This window comes from Globicephala melas, chromosome 1 (assembly GCF_963455315.2).
Source record: "Globicephala melas chromosome 1, mGloMel1.2, whole genome shotgun sequence".
NCBI lineage: Eukaryota > Metazoa > Chordata > Mammalia > Artiodactyla > Delphinidae > Globicephala > Globicephala melas.
The window spans coordinates 163,433,998-163,452,523 of record NC_083314.1 but is presented as its reverse complement, the minus strand read 5'-3'; the positions used below and the strand labels follow the sequence as shown (position 1 = coordinate 163,452,523).

At 53.3% G+C, this 18,526-nt stretch overlaps 1 protein-coding gene across 4 annotated transcripts in view; it reads right to left on the bottom strand.

Moving 5' to 3' along the window:
- Nucleotides 1-2,129: 2,129 nt before the first annotated feature.
- Nucleotides 2,130-18,526, bottom strand: part of NKAIN1 (sodium/potassium transporting ATPase interacting 1) — a 41,698-nt gene continuing 25,301 nt past the window's right edge. For 2 of the 4 annotated variants that reach the window (XM_030871667.3, XM_060288726.1), the window contains 5 exons: nt 6,719-6,856; nt 5,221-5,301; nt 4,002-4,199; nt 2,462-2,543; nt 2,130-2,306 (listed from right to left, as the gene is read on the bottom strand). In XM_030871667.3, the coding sequence (XP_030727527.1) occupies nt 2,140-2,306; nt 2,462-2,543; nt 4,002-4,199; nt 5,221-5,301; nt 6,719-6,856 (666 nt within the window). In that variant the 3' untranslated portion in view covers nt 2,130-2,139. Of the gene's footprint in view, nt 2,307-2,461; nt 2,544-3,582; nt 3,644-4,001; nt 4,200-5,220; nt 5,302-6,718; nt 6,893-18,526 lie in introns of all 4 variants that reach the window. The other 2 variants (XM_030871675.3, XM_060288733.1) reach the window with 2 other exon arrangements.

The window sequence follows — 18,526 nt, the reverse complement described above, 5'->3', positions numbered from 1 at the left end:
CCATCTTTTTTAATTAATTAATTTATTTTTTGGCTGTGTTGGGTCTTTGTTGCTGCGCACGGGCTTTCTCTAGTTGCAGCGAGGGCTACTCTTTGTTGCGGTGCATGGGCTTCTCATCGTGGTGGCTTCTCTTTGTTGCAGAGCACAGGCTCTAGGCACGAGGGCTGCAGTAGTTGTGGCACGTGGGCTCCGTAGTTGTGGCTCACGGGCTCTAGAGTGCAGGCTCAGTAGTTGTGGCACATGGGCTTAGTTGCTCCGTGGCATGTGGGATCTTCCTGGACCAGGGCTCGAACCCATGTCCCCTGTGTTGGCAGGCGGATTCTTAACCACTGCACCACCAGGGAAGTCGGAAAACACCATCTTTAATCAACCCACCTGCACAGAAACCAGGGCAACACTCCCTGCCTTGCAAGGTCCCAGTGAGAAGAAAACAGTCTCCTTGAAAAAACCATCTTACAAAAACAAAAGGCTTCAAAGCACCAGTGGCTCAAGTCGTTGAATAGAAAGGGGTTTGGGGGTGAGATGACAGCTGGCTGGGGGTGGCTCTGAGAAGAGAGGGCTGGAGGCAGGACTTGGTCCAGGAGCAGAGCAGCAGCCACGCCTGAAGGGAACTGTTGCCCTCCTGAGCTGTACCCATAGCTAACAGGCTCACCATTTGGGACCTTGGGCCCTGTAGTGACCAGAGGGACTCCTGGGTTAGGCTCTTTGGCACAGACCTGCAGATGGGATGGTGGGGTGGGGTCCAAGTTCAGGATATTTTGGCCTTAGATGGGAGGGAATGCTAGATCAGAGGGTGGAGAGCAAGGAATGGTCCCCATGGATGGGCTCAGGTGTGCAACCGTCTGTATTTCCATCTGGTTCCCCCGTGCCTCCCACCCTCCTTCCTAAGCCAGGACCACTCCTACTTCACAAACTGGAAGCTGAGGCCTGATCCTCCTGCCCTGAGATTCACCAGCCAGCGCACAGGACGCAGGGTCCTCAGAGGGGTCTGTGGAGGGAGGCGAGGAGAATGGGCCCTCATCTCTACTTGCTCTTAAGGAAGGGTGCTGGCCCTCCAGACCCCCCACTATGACCCCCACCCCCATTCTGCCTCTTCAGAACAACTTCTGGATTTGTTAGAGGTTGCTTCTGGACACCGGCGTGATCATCAACACTGGTGATCTTTGAACACTGTTGACCAGGCAGCACAGATGAGCCCTTTTCCACTCCGGAACCACAGGTCTTCCAGCTGGTGAGGTGGATGGAGCCACCAGGGGTTGGCAGAGTTGCTGAAGGGGTGGGGGATCATGGGTGCAGCAGGCTCAGGGACGCGGAAGGGGGTGGGGCGACTGAGTCGTGTCCCCCCTTTGCTAGAGAGAGCTTGAAAGCTTTGCCAAGGGTGGACAGGGGCCGAGTCTAAGAAGGCTTCCCTGTGGGTCAGGCTGAATTCAGGGCTCTGGGATCCGTCCATCCTGTTCCCAGCAAGAGAACGAATATATTGCTTTAAGAGAGGAGTTAGCAAGTGGTGGTGGTGGTATGTGTGGTGTATATCACGTGGGTTCTAGAGTGTCCAAGCTAGAAGGGGGCTTGGAAATGGGTTTTGGAGTCTGAAACTACAGATCATATTCAAGGCCTGCCGCCACCAAAAGCCCAGCTGTGTGGCCTCAAGCAAATTGCTTTACATCTCTGGGCCTCAGTTTCCGTATCTGCAAAATGGGGATTATGTAAAATCCCAGTATAGTCCAGGGAATTGAGAGTCAAATGAAAAGGCTAGAAAGAGCTCCATTTACGAAGGGATTATTTTAATTATTTGAGGTCGGAAACTGAGGCCCAGAGAGGGTAAGGGCTTTGCCAGATGTCACATAGAGAGTTAGTGATGGAGCTGCGATTAGAACCCAGAACTCCTGCTTCTAGTTCAGGGTAACTTTCCCCAGGGCTGGTGAATGAATGTGGTGAGATGGGGGTGAGTCTGTCTGTCCTGTCCTTTCTCTCTGGACAGGGGACAGGATGCTGGGTGAAGAAGGGTGAAAGGGAGAGGCTGGAGAAGGGCGGGAGGCTCCGGCACACGCCAAGGTGGAGATAAAAAAATACAAACCCCGCGAACCCCCTCCCCCGCCCCACCCCCGCCCCACCCCCGCCCCACCCCTTAAGTCCAGGCGGCTAAGCGCCAAGTCCATGTCTGCTTCGGACCCATGTCAAGCCGACCCAGGCTGCAGTCCGGTCAGCGAGCCGCCAGGGGGCACGCCTGCCATCTTGGCCAGAGCTCGCGGCTGCGGCGGTCAGTCTAGCCGCGGGGGTGGTCGTGGGGCAGAAGCTACTACCCCGCCCTGCAGGAAACAAAGGCAGGTTAGGGAAGTGGACCCCTAAGTAGGGAGGCGGAGAGATCCGGCTGCCCTCTCCGCTCCTCCCTCCCCTTCTTTCTCCTACACTAACGCCCGAGCCGGGGTCCCTCCACCCCACCCTGCTCCGCGCCGTGACCCACGTGTACAGAGGCTGCAGTTGTAAATGCGACGTCTTCTGCGGCGCCTGGTATCCATAGGAGTCAAAACCGCCGATGAAATCAACTGCGGAAGGGCAGACGGCACGCGGTTAGAGACGGGCCTGTGAAGCGGGCAAGTTAAGGGAGGCTGGGTCCTGAAAGGGAGGAATCTGAGGCCAGACCCTGTACAGGGCCTTAGGGGTTGGGCTTTGTTCCAGTGTCCTGATGGACGGGCCAAGGCCCAAGAGGATAGAGAGCTGGGGGGTGGATGGGGAGGGTGGCCCTTTAAGGGAGAAGGGTGCGGAGAGGCAAGACCCGTTGGGGGTGGGAGTGGGACGAACTGGGAATGGTTGGTGCTTGACAGGAGTGGGGCTGTGGAGCCCCTCAGAGCGACAGGAAGGGGCCTAAGAGGGGCAGGTAGGGGGGCAGTGCTGGAGCCTTGGATCGGGCACCTGGGCGTCTGGGCCTCAGCCCAGAATGGGCTGGCTATGCAGATCCCCACTCACCCTGCTGCCTCTTCTTCCCCAGCCCCCAGAGGGGCCCCCTAAATCAGGGATCCCCAACCCCCAGGCCACAGACCGGTACTGGTGTTAGGAACTGGGCCACACAGCAGGTGAGCGGCAGGCAAGCAAGCGAAGCTTCATCTGTATTTACAGCCGCTCCCCATCGCTCGCATTACCGCCTGAGTTCCGCCTCCTGTCAGATCAGCAGTGGCATTAGATTCTCATAGGAGCAAGAACCCTACTGTGAACTGCGAATGCGAGGGATCTAGGTTGCACGCTTCTTATGAGAATCTAATGCCTGATGATCTGAGGTGGAGCTGAGGCCGTGATGCTAGTGCTGGAGAGCAGCTGCAAATACAGATTATCATTAGCAGAGAGGTTTGACTGCACAGAGGCCATAATAAATCAATGCACTTGAATCAGCCTGAAAGCACCCCCCCACCCCCCCGTCCACGGAAAAAATTGTCTTCCATGAAACCGGTCCCTGGTGCCAGAAAGGTTGGGGACCGCTGCCTTAAATAACCCAGGGCTCCCTCCTGCTCTGGCCCCTGTCCAGGGTGCTGACTGCGTGGCGTGGCACGCGGCCAGGTTTCCCCAGTTCCCTAGGGGCTCCGCACTCACAGCTGTCCTCCTCCTCCAGGAATACTTTGCTCACGTAGCAGGCGAACACGAAGCCGAACAGCTGGGGGAGGACACAGCGCGTCAGGGAGGGAGGGAGGGAGGAGAGGGAAGCTCTTCCTTCACCCCCTGCCTGGCCCTGCCCACCCCCGCTGGGGGGTCCATGCGTGCTAAGAGGAAGGCAAACCCATAACAACTCCAAGTCAAATGACTGCGCCTTAAACTTAATATGCCTGGTTCTATTCTCCGTTCTGGGAGTATGATTTTGGACAAGTAATTATTTTACCTCTTTGAGCCTCAGTTTCCCCAGTTGGACCTGGGCAATACCTTACTGGCTTGTTAAGAGGAAAGAGGATCATGTAACTGTGTGTGTAAAGTGCCTAGGGCAGGGCTGAGACAGGCAGGGGGACAGGACAACTCACAGCCAGGAAGATCTGCAGGGCACTGCTGAGTGCTTCAATGTAGGGATAGTCAAGCAGGCAGCCGGTGACCGAGATGACATGGTGGTCCTCCAGGGCCAGGCGGGAGTTCAGGACAGGTGTCACCAGGCAGCCTGGCCCATTCTCCATCCACCAGGAGCGGTGCAGGGATGTGTTGAAGGTCATGATGAAGTCCCGGTCCTAGGGGCAGAGGGGCCTAGGATACTGAGCTTGGGCCGGAGGCGGTGGGGGTGGGGCGGAAATCTCCCCAGGCTCCAGGAGACTTCTTTTTTTTTTTGGCAGCACCGCACTTCTTGTGGGATCCTAGTTCCCTGACCAGGGATCGAACTCGGGCCCCGGCAGTGAAAGTGCCGAGTCCTAACCACTGGACCCCCAGGGAATTCCCTCCAGAAGACTTTATATAAGGTCTGCTTCACACCTGGGTTGTTGTAACAGCTTCCTTTCCTGGCTTGATTTGCGAAAGGTATGGAGGAAGTCTGTATCTGCAAGTCTACATTTGGCCAGTAGGTGGCGCTTGATGACCATGCAGGCCTCACTCCTCTATCAGAGATGGAAGGGGCTGGTTCAAACCCACAGGAGTCTCAGAATTTCAGGGCTGGAAGGGACATTAATGGTGACGGGGTCCAATTATCCAGCTGTTGGTGAAATCCTCAATACAGACCCCTTCACAGCCCATTCAGCCTCTCCACTGCTCCCTGTGTGTGACCCTGGGCAAACCTCTTTAGACCTTGGTCTCCCCGTTTGAAATGGAGAAGGGGCTGGCCTACATCAGAAGTTCTTACCCACGTGCGCATCTGTTTTCCTCAGTCCATGCACTCAGGAAGTCTGTTAACAAATATTCACTGCATGCTGACTTGGTGCCAAGCACTGAGACGTTCGATCTCCTTTCATCCCCTCAGCAACCACATGAAATTGGGGTTCCTATTCACTATACTTACTAGATGACGAAATTGAAGCTCAGAGAGGGTGAGCCACCCTCTGGACCGCGAGGGAATTCCCCATCACTTGTTTTTAAGAAGTACAGAGGATGCCAGAAATGAAAACGTAGGGATAGGGGACAGGGAGCACGGATTACTCGAATGTGTAGAGGGCGGTCTCTTCAAGAGGTGACGCCCCTGAGACCCAAACCACAGGAGCCCTCGGGGCAGGGGATGGGAAAGGTCAGTCTCTGCTCTCTGGCACTGCCAGGCCTGAGGCTTACCTGGGACAGCTGTCCGACCTCCAAGTAGAAGCAGATGATAAACGCATTCCAGCCAACCCAAAGCACCAGCCAGGCTGCATACTGGGGAAAGCAGAGGTGGGATCAGGGTGGGGCCTGGAGGAGTGGGGATGGGGCGGGTCAATGGACGGAGGAGACCTTTGTAGGGGAAACTATGACAGTGCCTCACTCAGAAAGCAATATAGTTTACACATCATTTTACAACCATCCAGTCCTTACCAGAGCCCTGCAGGGAAGGCGCTGTCTTTCTCTTTAAAGATAACTAAGTTAAGGCTCAGAGAGGTTGACATTTTCCAAGATCACACAGCTAGGAAGAGGTAGAGCTGGCATGCAAACCTAAGTCCTCTGGTAGCTAATCCTATCCACTCTGCAGAGAACCACAGACACCAGATGGCATCCTACCCACGGCAAAGAACTAGAGAGGAGCTGGATATTTCCACCCAAATCCCATGCCTAAGCCAGTGGCAGCCGTCTGGCAGACAGTGCCGTTTACAGTGGTGCCGGGGGCTTTCCTGAGAACTGGAGAGAAGGGTCCTCTTATCTCAGGTGAGGGAGAGCTTTGGAAGGGCCCTGTTCACCTGGCTTCTGGAACTGAGCCCGTGGGAGGTGTGGAGAAGCCCTAGAATGAGCGCGAGTGGGCTCTGGGGGGGGCATGACATTACATGGCATTGTTACTTTGGGTGTCAAGCATTTCTGTCGTAAATCTATCGGAAAGCCTTTTCCCTCAAGAGAGGTGTATAAATGAGTCACTGAGGAAGAGCAAGGGACAAGGATGAGACTAGTTGAAAACAGGAGTTTGATAATCAAGGACCAGAGCTTGGAAAGAGGAAGTAGGAGGAGGGAGCCAGGGACATAATGCGCTCCTGGGATTGGGGCACAGGAGGCACTGGCCTCAAGGCCACACTAGCCACACTAGACCACATTTTTGATGAACATCAAGGGACAGAAGCCAAGCCTTCCTGAAGCAGCTTGAGAAACCAAACAAGACGAAGTCCAGCCCTCGCACGGGCTTACTGGGCAGCGTGCTGATGCGGCAGGAGCCTTCGCTCTGGACAGGATGCTCTAACCCTGCCACTTATTAGCTGTGTGACTTTAGGAAGCCTTGTCACCTTTCTGAGCCTCATTTCCTCATCTGCAAAATGGAGATAAGATATACTTCGCAGGGCTGTCGTAAAGATAAGTAAAGCAGGTGAAACTCTTAGCACGTGCCTGGAATATGGTAGGCACTCACTAAATGATATACCTTGTTAATATTTGGAATTTTCTGTAGAAAATTCTTTAGGAAAAACACTAATTTTGTCTCCACTGAGCAAAGAAGCATTGGGATTTGAACATCCACATCACCAGCTGGGCTGGAGCCCAGCCAGAGGCAGGGGTCTAGGTGCCCAAGGTGGAGGGCAGCTTTGGCTGGAGAACAAGGTGGGAACGGATGGGGATGAGAAGAGGGGGTTGGCTTGTGGAGAGGCCAAGTGAGCCATACCAGAATGAGGTACCGGGAGCGGTACTGCACGGTACCAAAGATGCCCAGGATAACTGCCATGATGTGCAGGAAGTTGGCTAGGATAGGAGCCCACTGGTAGCCCAGGAAGTCAAAGATCTGCCGCTCCAACGCAGCCACCTGTGGGAAAGAGCAGGCTGAGGCCACAGTCACCACCTAAAAAAGGAGGACAGGTACTCCTTTTCAACCCTGTGGAGCAGGTGACACCAGTTACCATGGTGATGAGGAACAATGACCTGATTATACACAAGTCTCAGCGCCATCCCAGCCCCGCAGTACCAAAGGGATGCTGGGAGGTGAGGACAGGTCTGTGAGGATGAGCGGGACAGAGCCCTGTTCATCACTTTGGGGTGGGCTAAAGGGAGATGGGAGCCGGGGTTCAGAACGCCTTCCTCCCTGCCAAGAAGCCTCCCCATTGGCATCTATACTTTTCCTGGGGGGCGGGTCTCTGCCTGTGGTCAGGATCCAGACTGCCTCCCCCTAGCTCTGGCCTAGGGCTGAGCCAGGGCCCTGGAGACCCCGGGGAAGCCCGGGGGCTCGGTCACGTTCTTCCAAGGACCCCTATCTGGAGGTTGCCCTGGCCCACGGGATCCATGGGCTACAGAGAAAAGGGATTTTTTTCACTCCCTGTCGCTGAGGGAGCTGTAGTAGGTTGCACAATTGGCCTCAAATTCTTTCTCTTCCTACTTCCGTGCTCTTTAGCAGTGCCCTCCCACACTAATTTTGTGCTTGGTCACGTGACTTGCTTTGTTCAAGGGAACTTTAGCAAAGAGGAAGCAAGCGAAGGCTTGAAAAACGCCGGTGCATTGGAGCTTGCCCACTTGTTATACTTGTAACACAGAGAACACCTTGTGAAAGAGCTCAAGCCGACCTGCTGGAGGAAGAGAGGCCACAGAGAAAAGAACCAAGGCACCCCAGCTGACAGACAGTCAACCATCAACACACACGAGTGAGGCCATCCTAGATCATTCAGATGCTAGCCAACCCACCAACTGACCAAAGACAGGTCGCCAGACCAAAAAATCTCCCAGCTGACCCACAGAATCGTGAGCTAAATAAAATGGTTGTTTTAGTTTTTACTATTATTTTTCTTCAATTTTTGGCTGTGCCACGCGGCTTTCACGATCTTAGTTCCCTGACCAGGGATCGAACCCAGGACCATGGCAGTGAAAGTGCTGAGTCCTAACCACTGGACCACCGGGGAATTCCCTAAAATGGCTGTTTTAAACCACTACATTTTGGAGGGATTTGTTACGCAGCAAAAGGTAACTGATATAGGACTCAATCAACACTCCCTTTCCAGAAGCCCCTGGTTCAACCTTTCAGCTGATACATTTAGGAACAAAGGTACCAAGGATACCAGTTGTTATTGACTGTCCCATATTCCTTATTCTGTTGACAGAACTTATCTCTTTGTTTTGGAAACTGCCTCCCAGACCCTCAGTCCATGTGGCTTGGGTGGGGCTGAGCCCACTTCTAATTTCTTTTTTTTTTTAAATAAATTTATTTATTTTATTTATTTATTTTTGGCTGTGTTGGGTCTTCGTTCCTGTGTGCAGGCTTTCTCTAGTTGCGGCGAGTGGGAGCTACACTTTGTTGCGGTGCGCGGGCTTCTCATTGCAGTGGTTTCGCTTGTTGCAGAGCACAGGCTCTAGGCACGTGAGCTTCAGTAGTTGTGGTATGCGGGCTCAGTTGTTGTGGCTCATGGGCTCTAGAGCGCAGGCTCGGTAGTTGTGGCGCACGGGCTTAGTTGCTCCACGGCATGTGGGATCTTCCTGGACCAGGGCTTGAACCCGTGTCCCCTGCATTGGCAGGCAGATTCCTAACCACTGCGCCACCAGGGAAGTCCCCCCACTTCTAATTTCTGCAGTGGGCTAGTGACCCAAGTCTAAGCAAATAGGCAACACACAGTGATCTGTCCAGGGATGGGCACTCAGCCTGCGGCCTGGATACTTGCTGGGGCATCAGGACAGAGATGCCACCTGCCAAGATACCTGGATGGGCATAGTGTCAGCTTAGAGCTGTTGGTGGCTGTCTTTGCCACCACCTGGGGGACAGCCGGCTTGAGGAGGAAGCCAAAGCTAAAGGAAAGAGAGTGAGGAAGGAAGAGTGAACAAACAAGGGGAGTGTCTGGGAGACATCGTTTTAGGTCTGAGGATCTAGCCATGCCTAAACAAATTCTCCCTACTTGTACTTCTGATTCTGTCACTTGCACCCAAGAGTCCTGACTACATAGAAGGAGAGAGAAGAGGGTCTGCCTAGGGAGGAAGAAAGATCCTGATAAAGCAAGAAGATCCCAGAAGCCTTTTTCCTGGCAGGGAGGCAAGAGGAGATGGAGCTGATGGTACCACACAGATGGCAAAGCTTGGGCAGAGACCCAGGAAGCTGCAGGCCCAACCCTGGCACCCACCCACCTGGCACCAGCCTGCCTCTTGCTGGTGACTCCCCTCCCAGAGCTCTGCAGATTGTAAAGAGCCTTCCAAGTTCATCTCTCACTGGATACTTCTTGGCAGAAAGGCACTGCTGAGATCATTAACTCAGAAGAAAGAAACCATGAGGCTCAGAGAGGGGAAGTGACTTGCCCAAGGTCACACAGCAGGTTGGTGGCAGAGCCAGAGAGCCATTCTGCCTTTGTCTGCCTCCTGTCCCACCTTGGCACCAACACACCACCTTTCCCAGTTGGCACTGGCTCGGGAGTTAAGACATGTGGTTTCTGGTTGAGAGTCTGACACTGGTTCCTGGCTTACTTGGGCAGGCTGCCTTCTCTGTGGGTCATGAGATCCTCTTACATAGAGGCTGCCAGACTAAATGACCTCTAAGGGCCCTTCTGGTTTTGAATCCAGTGGCCTGCCAACCTTGGGGGAGAAACTCCCCAGGCTGCTTCCCCTCCCCAGAGCTCCTGCCCCACTTCTCTTCTCCTTTCTACCCTGACTCTGTTAGGCCGTAGGGAGTCCTGGTGGTTTGCGGTCCAGCTGGATGCTCTCGGTTCAGCTGGCACAGGGTCCTGGCAAGGAGGGTGAGACAGAGTTGCCCAGGCTCAGAGTGTAGTTGGGGAGACACCCTGCCTGGATACAACTACCTAAACCTGACATCACCCCTACCCCCACTCTGGCCCTAGCTCAAAACTCCTGTGTTCTCAGGGACCTCATTGATAAAGTGAGCAGCACTGGAGTCACCAAAACTCAAGTTCAAACTGCAGTTCTGCTGTGTGACTTAGGGCAAATTACTTTCCCTCTCTGAGCCTATTTCTTTAACTATAAATGGGGAAGATAATCCCTCCCCTGAGAAGTTGTTGTGAGGATATGGAGATATCACATAAACTAATAATTAGACTTAATATATGGTGGTTAATTAGTAGGAGACCTAACAGTCAAAGCTTCTTAGTTGGGCTTTGAAGGCTGCTAGGATCTGGCTTAATTCTTTATTCCCAGCCAGTTCCTGCCCCCAAGCAGCTGAAATAACATTTGAGGATCCACCATCATTTCCCTTTCCTTATATCCTAGTCCTCCTTGGTTTTCAAAACATAGCACAATTTTCTCCGTTCCTAGGAAGACCTCCTGACTGGCCCAAAGGGATCTCTCTTTCCACTGAATATGGAACACTGGCTGTTCTTGTCACTCTGAGCCATCCTTCCAGCCTCCCTCCAGCCTCCCATCCAACAACTGCCCACTCATTCATCAAAGCGCCATCCACATCCATTTACTCCTCCATCTGACATCTGACATGCCCTCATCCATCCAGGGTACATCATTTACTTATTCACAGAACGTTTAGTCTGTGTCAGACCCTGTGCTGGCGCGGATATGCTGAAATGAATACGTTGCAGTCCCTGCCCTTTGGGAACTCAGAGCCTAGGAGGGGAGACGGATGGAAAATTGGACAGTTAAAAACCACTGTGATCAGCGGGATAACCCAGGCCTGAACGATGCTGCCTCTCCCTCCAATGGTGAGTGCAGAAATCGATGTAAATAAATAAATAGTTTAATTGAGATTCAGTGTCTTATAAATAACCCCAATTCTAAAGTTGTTATCTTTTATTCAAAAACAAAGGCAAATATTCCAGAACTCCTGCTTCTGCAGCAGTGACATGCAGGTAATTAACAAATAAAGATAAGAACAAAAAATAGGAGGAATATCTTCCCCATCTGGTTGCAATGGTTTAGAAACAATAATCTCAGGGCTGCAGTGGTGGTAAATCATAACTGGCCTTGGAGTGTCTCTTTTTTCCTTCTTCCTTCTGGCCGCACTGCTCTGCATGTGGGATCTTACTTCCCCAACCAGGGATGAAACCTGTGCCCCTTGCACTGGAAGTGCGGAGTCTTAACCACTGGACCACCAGGGAAGTGCCTAGAGTGTCTTTTTCACTTTGATGGGAGGACCTGTGTGGAGACAATAGCAACTTACTCCGTTGCAAAAAGTTCAAGTACACGTGCATTGAGAGGGAAAAAGTGACTTCGGGGGGCTTCCCTAGTGGTGCAGTGGTTAAGAATCCCCTGGCCAACGCAGGGGACACAGGTTCGAGCCCTGGTCCGGGAAGATTCCACATGCCACAGAGCAACTAAGCCCGTGCTCCACAACTACTGAGCCTGTGCTTTAGAGCCCACAAGCCACAACTACTGAAGCCCGTGAGCCTAGAGCCCGTGTTCCCCAACAAGACAAGCCACCGCAATGAGAAGCCCACGCACTGCAACAAAGAGTAGCCCCTGCTCGCCACAACTAGAGAAAGCCTGCACACAGCAACGAAGACCCAACGCAGCCAAATTAATTAATTAATTATTTTTTTAAAAAAGTGATTTCAGGGATATTTTTTCCTGGTTAGCCTACAAGTTAGGTGAGGCTGGCTTCTTGGGTCTCTCTCCTAAGTGGGCCAGCACAGACGCTTCCGTGGGCAACTGCTGTAGCCTCCCGCCTCATCTCCTGGCAGAAGGAGGCTGCCTACCAACCTACCAAATGCTTTTTCTAAAGCACAAATCTGGTCGAATCACTCTTGTCATCAATGCAGCCCAGAGAGCCTGGGGTAATCCTTATGGCCTCTGGGTCAGCCAATCCCCTGGTCACAAGGACCCCAGATAAGCGGGATGAGTCCCCTGACTGTAGTCCCAGAAAGACAGATGAGATCCAGTCCCCCCAGCCTCACAGCCCTGGCTGGATCTGTCAATGCCCACAGAGTAAGTCCCACTTTCCTGCCCATTGGTCCTCTCTGCCCTTGATCTCCACAACGCTCTATGCCGCTTCCTCTGACCCAGCCCTCCCCTGGCCCCCGGCCCCCTTTCATGACCCCTTCCACACCAGCAAGTGTCTCTACGGCCTCGGCGCCTTCCCTAAGGGGTCCCCCCAGCCCTTAAACGTTGCATCCAAGGACGCTGTCTTCCCTGTAGTCTTCTCAGTGACTCTGTTTCTCTTCTCTCATCCCATGCTCCTCAGGCCCAAAGGTGGGGTTGGTATCCTCTGGGGTCCCCAAACTGCATGCAGAACTGTGCGACCCAGTGGCTATCCCACCCTCATCCACTGCTGGACCCATCATCCACTGGCCTCCGGGTCTTGTCCCTTCCTTGAAAACGATCCCATGACCGCTGCATCATCCTGGTCGACTCTGACATCTGGGGGCCACCCCCTCCAGCACCCTAACCTCTCAAGTCCTCTCCCATGACCTTTGCTTCCATTCTTCCTTGTCCATGGCCACTTCTTGGAATGCGTCATCACCCATAACTGCCCTGCCTCTGAAGTCGCCAATTCGAGAGCCCCTCTCAGACACCCCAGCTCCTTCCCAACACCCTTCACGATGATGACGGGCCCATCAGCCTGCTGGGATCACATGACCCCTCACTTCACCATCAGCTTTGCCTGTAACCCAAACTGTCATACTCCTCTGCCTTTTCATCACGTCTGTGAGGAAGAGCCCACACCTGGATAAACCCAATTAATAGTTTTCTCAGTTCTCGCAAAGCAGCCAAGCACTTCTGGAGAAAGTCACTCCACGGGGCAGACTGGGGCCACTGGAGATCCGGAATAATCGACTACAAGAAGCTCCCCGATGCTGTCCCACAACCCAACTAGGCTTCTCTGAGGAACTCACTCCTAATATTTCAGATCTTCTTGCTGTCCTCAACCCTCCTGGGTCCCCTTCGCCCCCACCCTGGTAAAGACCTGGTCTCCCCCCACCCCCTATACTTGACGCTCTGTCCCTCCCCGCACTAAAGGTCAATGCCTCCTCCTGCATTCTGAACCCTGTCTTCTACCTACTCGGGAGCCCACATCATCCACGATCTCTTCTCTTGTAAACCCAATCTCTTCCCCTGCCCAGAATCCTTCCCACTGGCTCCTAAACATGCTTAAGCCTCTTCTACTTAAAAAAATAAAATAAATTGGGCTTCTCTGGTGGCGCAGTGGTTGAGAGTCCGCCTGCCAATGCAGGGGACACGGGTTCGTGCCCCGGTCCGGGAAGATCCCACATGCTGCGGAGCGGCTGGGCCCGTGAGCCATGGCCGCTGAGCCTGCACGTCTGGAGCCTGTGCTCCGCACCGGGAGAGGCCACAACAGTGAGAGGCCCGCGTACCGCCAAAAAAACAAACAAACAAGCAAAAAACAAAAAAAAAATAAATAGAAAGTCCCCTCTTCCCCCTCCAACTAATGCCTTATCTAGTCCAATGCTCTTACATCCACAACTGTTTAAAGGTCTCCATGCCCTCCCTGCTACTCACCCCTCCAGCCACTTGCTACAATTTGGTCCAGGGGTTAGGAGCAGAGCTGGGTTAGAATCCTGGTGCCGCTGGTTTTTCTACAACTCTGGGAAGTCACTTAACCTCTCTGTGCCTCAGTTTTCTCACCAACAAAATGGGTATGATTCATGGTACTTCCTTCATCTGGTTGTGAGAAGAGTCAGCATTATTTAAAATTACATTCCGCTGCCGAGCTCCCTGCCTCCCCCCTTGCTTTATTTTCTCCACGGCACTTATCACTGACTAACATACTATTCACTCCTTATTTACTGCCTCCTGCATTAGAAGGCAAACTCCACGAGAGTGGGGATGTTCACTGCTGCATTTCCAGCGGCGAGAGCCGTGCCTGGAGCACACATTCTCCACCTCCTTGGCCTGATTCCGGTGCAGCCTATCCTCCTGCGCGTCAGGCCCCTAAGTATCAGAGCATCTCAGGGCCACAGCCCAGCCCCTCTTCACACTCCACGTGTCCCAGCAAATGCATGTCCCCCCCACCCCCAGCTTCAGTTCCTTCAGCCTCCAGCCCCTTTATAACCAAGTACCCATTGGATGGTTCATCACGAACTTAATACATCCAAACCTAGTCCATTTGCAGTGATGTGGGCCCCATGATGTGTCCGGCTGCATGAGCAAGAACGGTAAGCTGTAGGCCCTGGTCTTCCTGCTGCTCACCTGCGTTCCCAGTCTGTCATCAACTGGCTCTCTGCTTTTCTGAATCTCTCTCACATCTGGCCACCTTCCTCCCTCTACCTTCTCTCACCTGGCCAACTGCAATACCAGCCCCCAGTCTACTTCAAGCCTAACCCACCCCTGTTTCCGAAGTGAGGCTTCCACGAGGCTCCCCTGCTGCCCCTCCCCCTGCCCTTAGCTCCCCACCCCCATCCCTGATTATTTATTTATTGGGTAGCTGCCAGCTGAGGGGGATGCAGTTGCCATGGGAACTTTCAGCCCTGAGTCAGGGCTGCCTCTGCTCTCAGTAGGATGCTCTTGTCTGTCTAGACGCCAACCCCAGGAGCCCAACACCAGGTGGGGGGTTGGGGATAGGGAGTGAGAAATGAACAATGCAGATGGGCCACCCCGGCCCCCAGGAAGCCGGCTGGGGGAGAGGGCGGGCAGAGGGCTGGGCTTGGGGCCACAGAACCCAACAGAAGCCTCTTGTGTCCAAGCCCTTGCCAGCCAGTTCTGCAAGTCAACTACTTTCCTGTCCAAAATTCCAGCCATATCGCCAGGGGACTTAGATACAGAAGTCAGGCTGTCTGGGGAATGACGAGGAAGGGGCTCCTGAAGTTTCTGGAGAATAGTTTGGTCGCACCTGGTCTTCTTTACTGACATTAGTTCACACAGATGCTGAGGTGGGAAGAACCCGCCATTGGGGGTCAGGCACACCTGAGTTCCATTCCCAGCTCAGTCCCTGACTCACTGTGTGACCTCAGGCAAGTTACTCCCCTTTCTGGGAAAACGTCCTGAGGATTTGGACAGTGCATGTAAAGCTCTCATCCCGGTACTTGGTACACAGTTGGTGCTCAGGATATGACTACAGCCTTTGCTGCATCCCCAAACTCAAGCCCCCCTTTTCCCAATGGATTTCTGAGGCAGCTGACAAAATTAAACTCGACTCAGCCCCTCATCCGTGAAATGAGGTAGTGGGACTGAAGCTGCAGATGGCAGAACTGGAAGGACCCCTGGAGATCTGTTGGTCCAACCCCCTCATTAGAGAGGTGAGCAAACTGACAGCAGAGAGGGGCAGTGACTCGTCTAAGGAGAGGGTCTTCTCTCTTTCTCTGAGCTCTGTCCCCATCTCCAGGGTCCATCTGGCGTCCATGCCATTTGAGTATGAGTTGAAATAAACAGCCAGCAAGAGATTAAAAGGAGTACAGTCATGGAGACCAGGTAGTCTCTGGCAGGGTCAGGGAAGATGGGCCTAAAAGGGACTCAATTCAGCGAACAAATATTTCTTGAGCACCTACTACGTGCCAGGCCCGGGTATACAGCAATGAGCAAGCTGGCGTGGTTTCGGCTCCATAGAGTTCTAGTCTAAAGACAGATACCACAGTCCTCTGGGAGCTGATGAAGGGGGCTTCTGTGCCTGGTTTCCCACCCACTGTGCATAGTGACCTGTGGGGAGTTCTTTCTACCCCCAACACACGCACACATTCTCTCTCTCTCTTTCTTTTCCAGGGCTCCCACAGCCCTTCTGCCTCTCTCTGTCCCAGCCTGCATCCTGCTGGAAAATGGCCAAGGCTATCAGAGTTAAGTGAAAAAAAAAACCAAAACAAGCTGCAGAACAATATGATTCCATTTATGTAAAAAAAACAAAAGCAAAAAAAAAAGACACATGAAATGTGTGTGATTGTAAATGCAGAATCAAGAGCCTGGGAAACATAACAAACGGTTATGAGAACTTCTCTCTAGGGAGCGGGAAGGGGGAAACTTTTACTTTTAAATACATAAACTTTGGTATTTCTAAGATGTTTTAAAACAAAGCTATAATTTTTAAAAAGTTAAGAGAAATGTTGTAAGATGTTGTTGACTCGTTAGACTGTGTGAAAGAGCACTTGGGCGGCTCAGAGGATCTGAGGTCTCCTTCTGTGATGTGAATGTGCCTTGGGATCCAGGGCAAGACTCCTCTGGGCCTCAGTGTTCTCATCTGTACAATGGGGGCCTCTGCCGCTCCAAGTCGCTATCTAGGCCTGGTGTTGCTGCAGCCCGCCTGCCTTCAGGGGAACTGCCTTGGGGTCCTGTGACCTCTGCTGAGAGCCTAATGGCCCGTCTTCACCAGAAGGTGGTTCTGCCAGTCCCTGGTACAGCCTGCCTCTAGGTTCTGCCTGGGTCATCAGAGCCCTGCCTCTCCCTGACTACACACAGATCCACCATCACCCCTCATCCAGGTGCCATCAGCCCTCTCCCCACAGGCCTTGTGCGGCCACCTTGATATGAGGAGGCTCAGTGTGGTCACTTGAGTCTCCTGAAGTCACTCAGACAGGATGTGGCAGAGCTAAGGTCTGAGCCCTGTCTCTACACCCACTGCTCTTCCCACTCACCAGACATCTCTCCAGAGACAGTCACGGGCATACGAAGGGACAGAGTGGAGGCGGGGGCAGAACCTGCTCTGCATCAAAGGGCCTCTGATGAGCCGCCCAGCCCAGCCTCCCATGGGCAGTGAAGTAACAGCTAATGTTTATTAACCTATTAGTGCCAGGCACTGTCCTGAGTACTTCACACCTGTTCATTCATTCATTCTACCAATTCATTCATTCATTCTACCAATTCATTCATTCATTCTACCAATTCATTCATTCAACCAATTCATTCATTCGTTCTACCAACAGTTCTTGAGCGTCTTTTCTAGGCTTAGTGCTGAGAACTCAGTGGTGAATACAGAGGGCCCAGCTCCTGTCCTCACGGGATGACAGTCCTGCCCGTAGCCTCCTCAGTGCAGTCATCAGAACACCTGCCCCAGGCCAGAGAGCAGGGGAAGTGGGAAAGGGGCAAGAAGAGAGGAAGCTCTTTCCCACTAGAAAACTAGGGAATTCCCTGGCAGTCCAGTAGTCAGGACTCCGTGCTTTCACTGCCGAGGGCCTGGGTTCAATCCCTGGTTGAACTAAGATCCTGCAAGCCGTGCGATGCGGCCAAGCAACAAAACTAACCTCTCCCAATGGGTCTTAGAATTGTAGAGTCATTTATTGAGTACCTACTGTATACTACCCCTCATACTCGGGTCACATTTCTCTTTTTTTTTTTGGCCTGTGCCGAGTGGCTTGCAGGCCCAGGCCCCCGGCAGTGGAAGCGCAGAGTCCTAACCACTGGACCACCAGGGAATTCCTGGGTCACATCTCTTAATCTTCCCCCTACGGATAGATGAGGAAACTGAGGCTCAGGAAAGCCAAGGAGCTCACCCACGGGCACTCGGAAGAGCTGAGTCTGCAGCCGGTCTGCTGGGGCAGAGCCCTTGGCTCCCCACCAAGTGGTTCTCTGAGACTAGGCTACTCTCGCCCCTACAGCCCTGCTCCATAGCACCTTCTGCTCTCAAGGGTAACCTTCCTCCGCTCAGTGCTGCGCCCTCCTCCTTGGACAGCTCCCCAGCCCCCAAGTCCTCAGACTGCCATCTGTCTGTCCTCACACCCTCCCACTATGGCCCAGCCCCCTACCTCAGTTGGGCCTGGGGGAGCCAGGGAGCAGCTGGTCACTACCTTCCACGTAATTAGCCCTCAGAGACCATGCCTGGAGCTGTTAGAGAGGCCCAGGACTGTCTCAGTGGGCTGGTCTGGCCAGCCCTGAACCTGTCAGGAGGCAGCGGCTGGGGCTTGGCCTGTCTCCATGGCAACCCCATCCCCTCACCCCAGTGATTACTGACCCGTCCACAGCTGGGGGGCTCCTCAGGCCCCTTCTGGGCAGACCTATCCCACTATACCTCTGAGCTGGCAGCTCCATTAGAACAACAGGTCTGGTAGTGGTCTAATTAGCATATATCTACATTAATTTGCATAACTCCTGGGCCTAGCAGCCCAGGCTGATATCAAGGTCAGTCTAAAATCAAAGGGTCCCTCTAATCTCATGGGGTGCCTAGCTCCTCATCGACCATCTGGTCCAAACTCACAGGCGCCAGACTGGGAGGTGGTGTGGGCAGTGCAGAGAAGGGCCTTCAGGCTAGTGACTCTCTGTGACTCAGTCTCCTGCTCTGTAGAATGGGCACAAGGTGCCTACTTCACAGCGGTGTTGAGAAGATCAACACCGGGACTTCCCTGGTGGTCCGGTGGTTAAGACTCCAAGCTCCCAATGCAGGGGTCCCGAGTTCCATCCCTGGTCAGGGAACTAGATCCTGTATGCCGCAACTAAAAGATCCTGCATGCCGCAACTAAGACCTGGCGCAGCCAAATAAATAAATGAATATTTTTTTTAAAAAAAAGATCAAGGGGTCTTCTAGATTCATTCCCAAGTCCAGGCCTCACCCCACTCCTCCAATCCCCAATCTCCACTCCCGGAGCGCTCTGCTTCCTGCCTGTGGGGCAGGCCCTTCTTACAGGCCCATAAAAGCCTGCAGGAACCTGCTTTCCCCCAGGAGGCTCCTCCC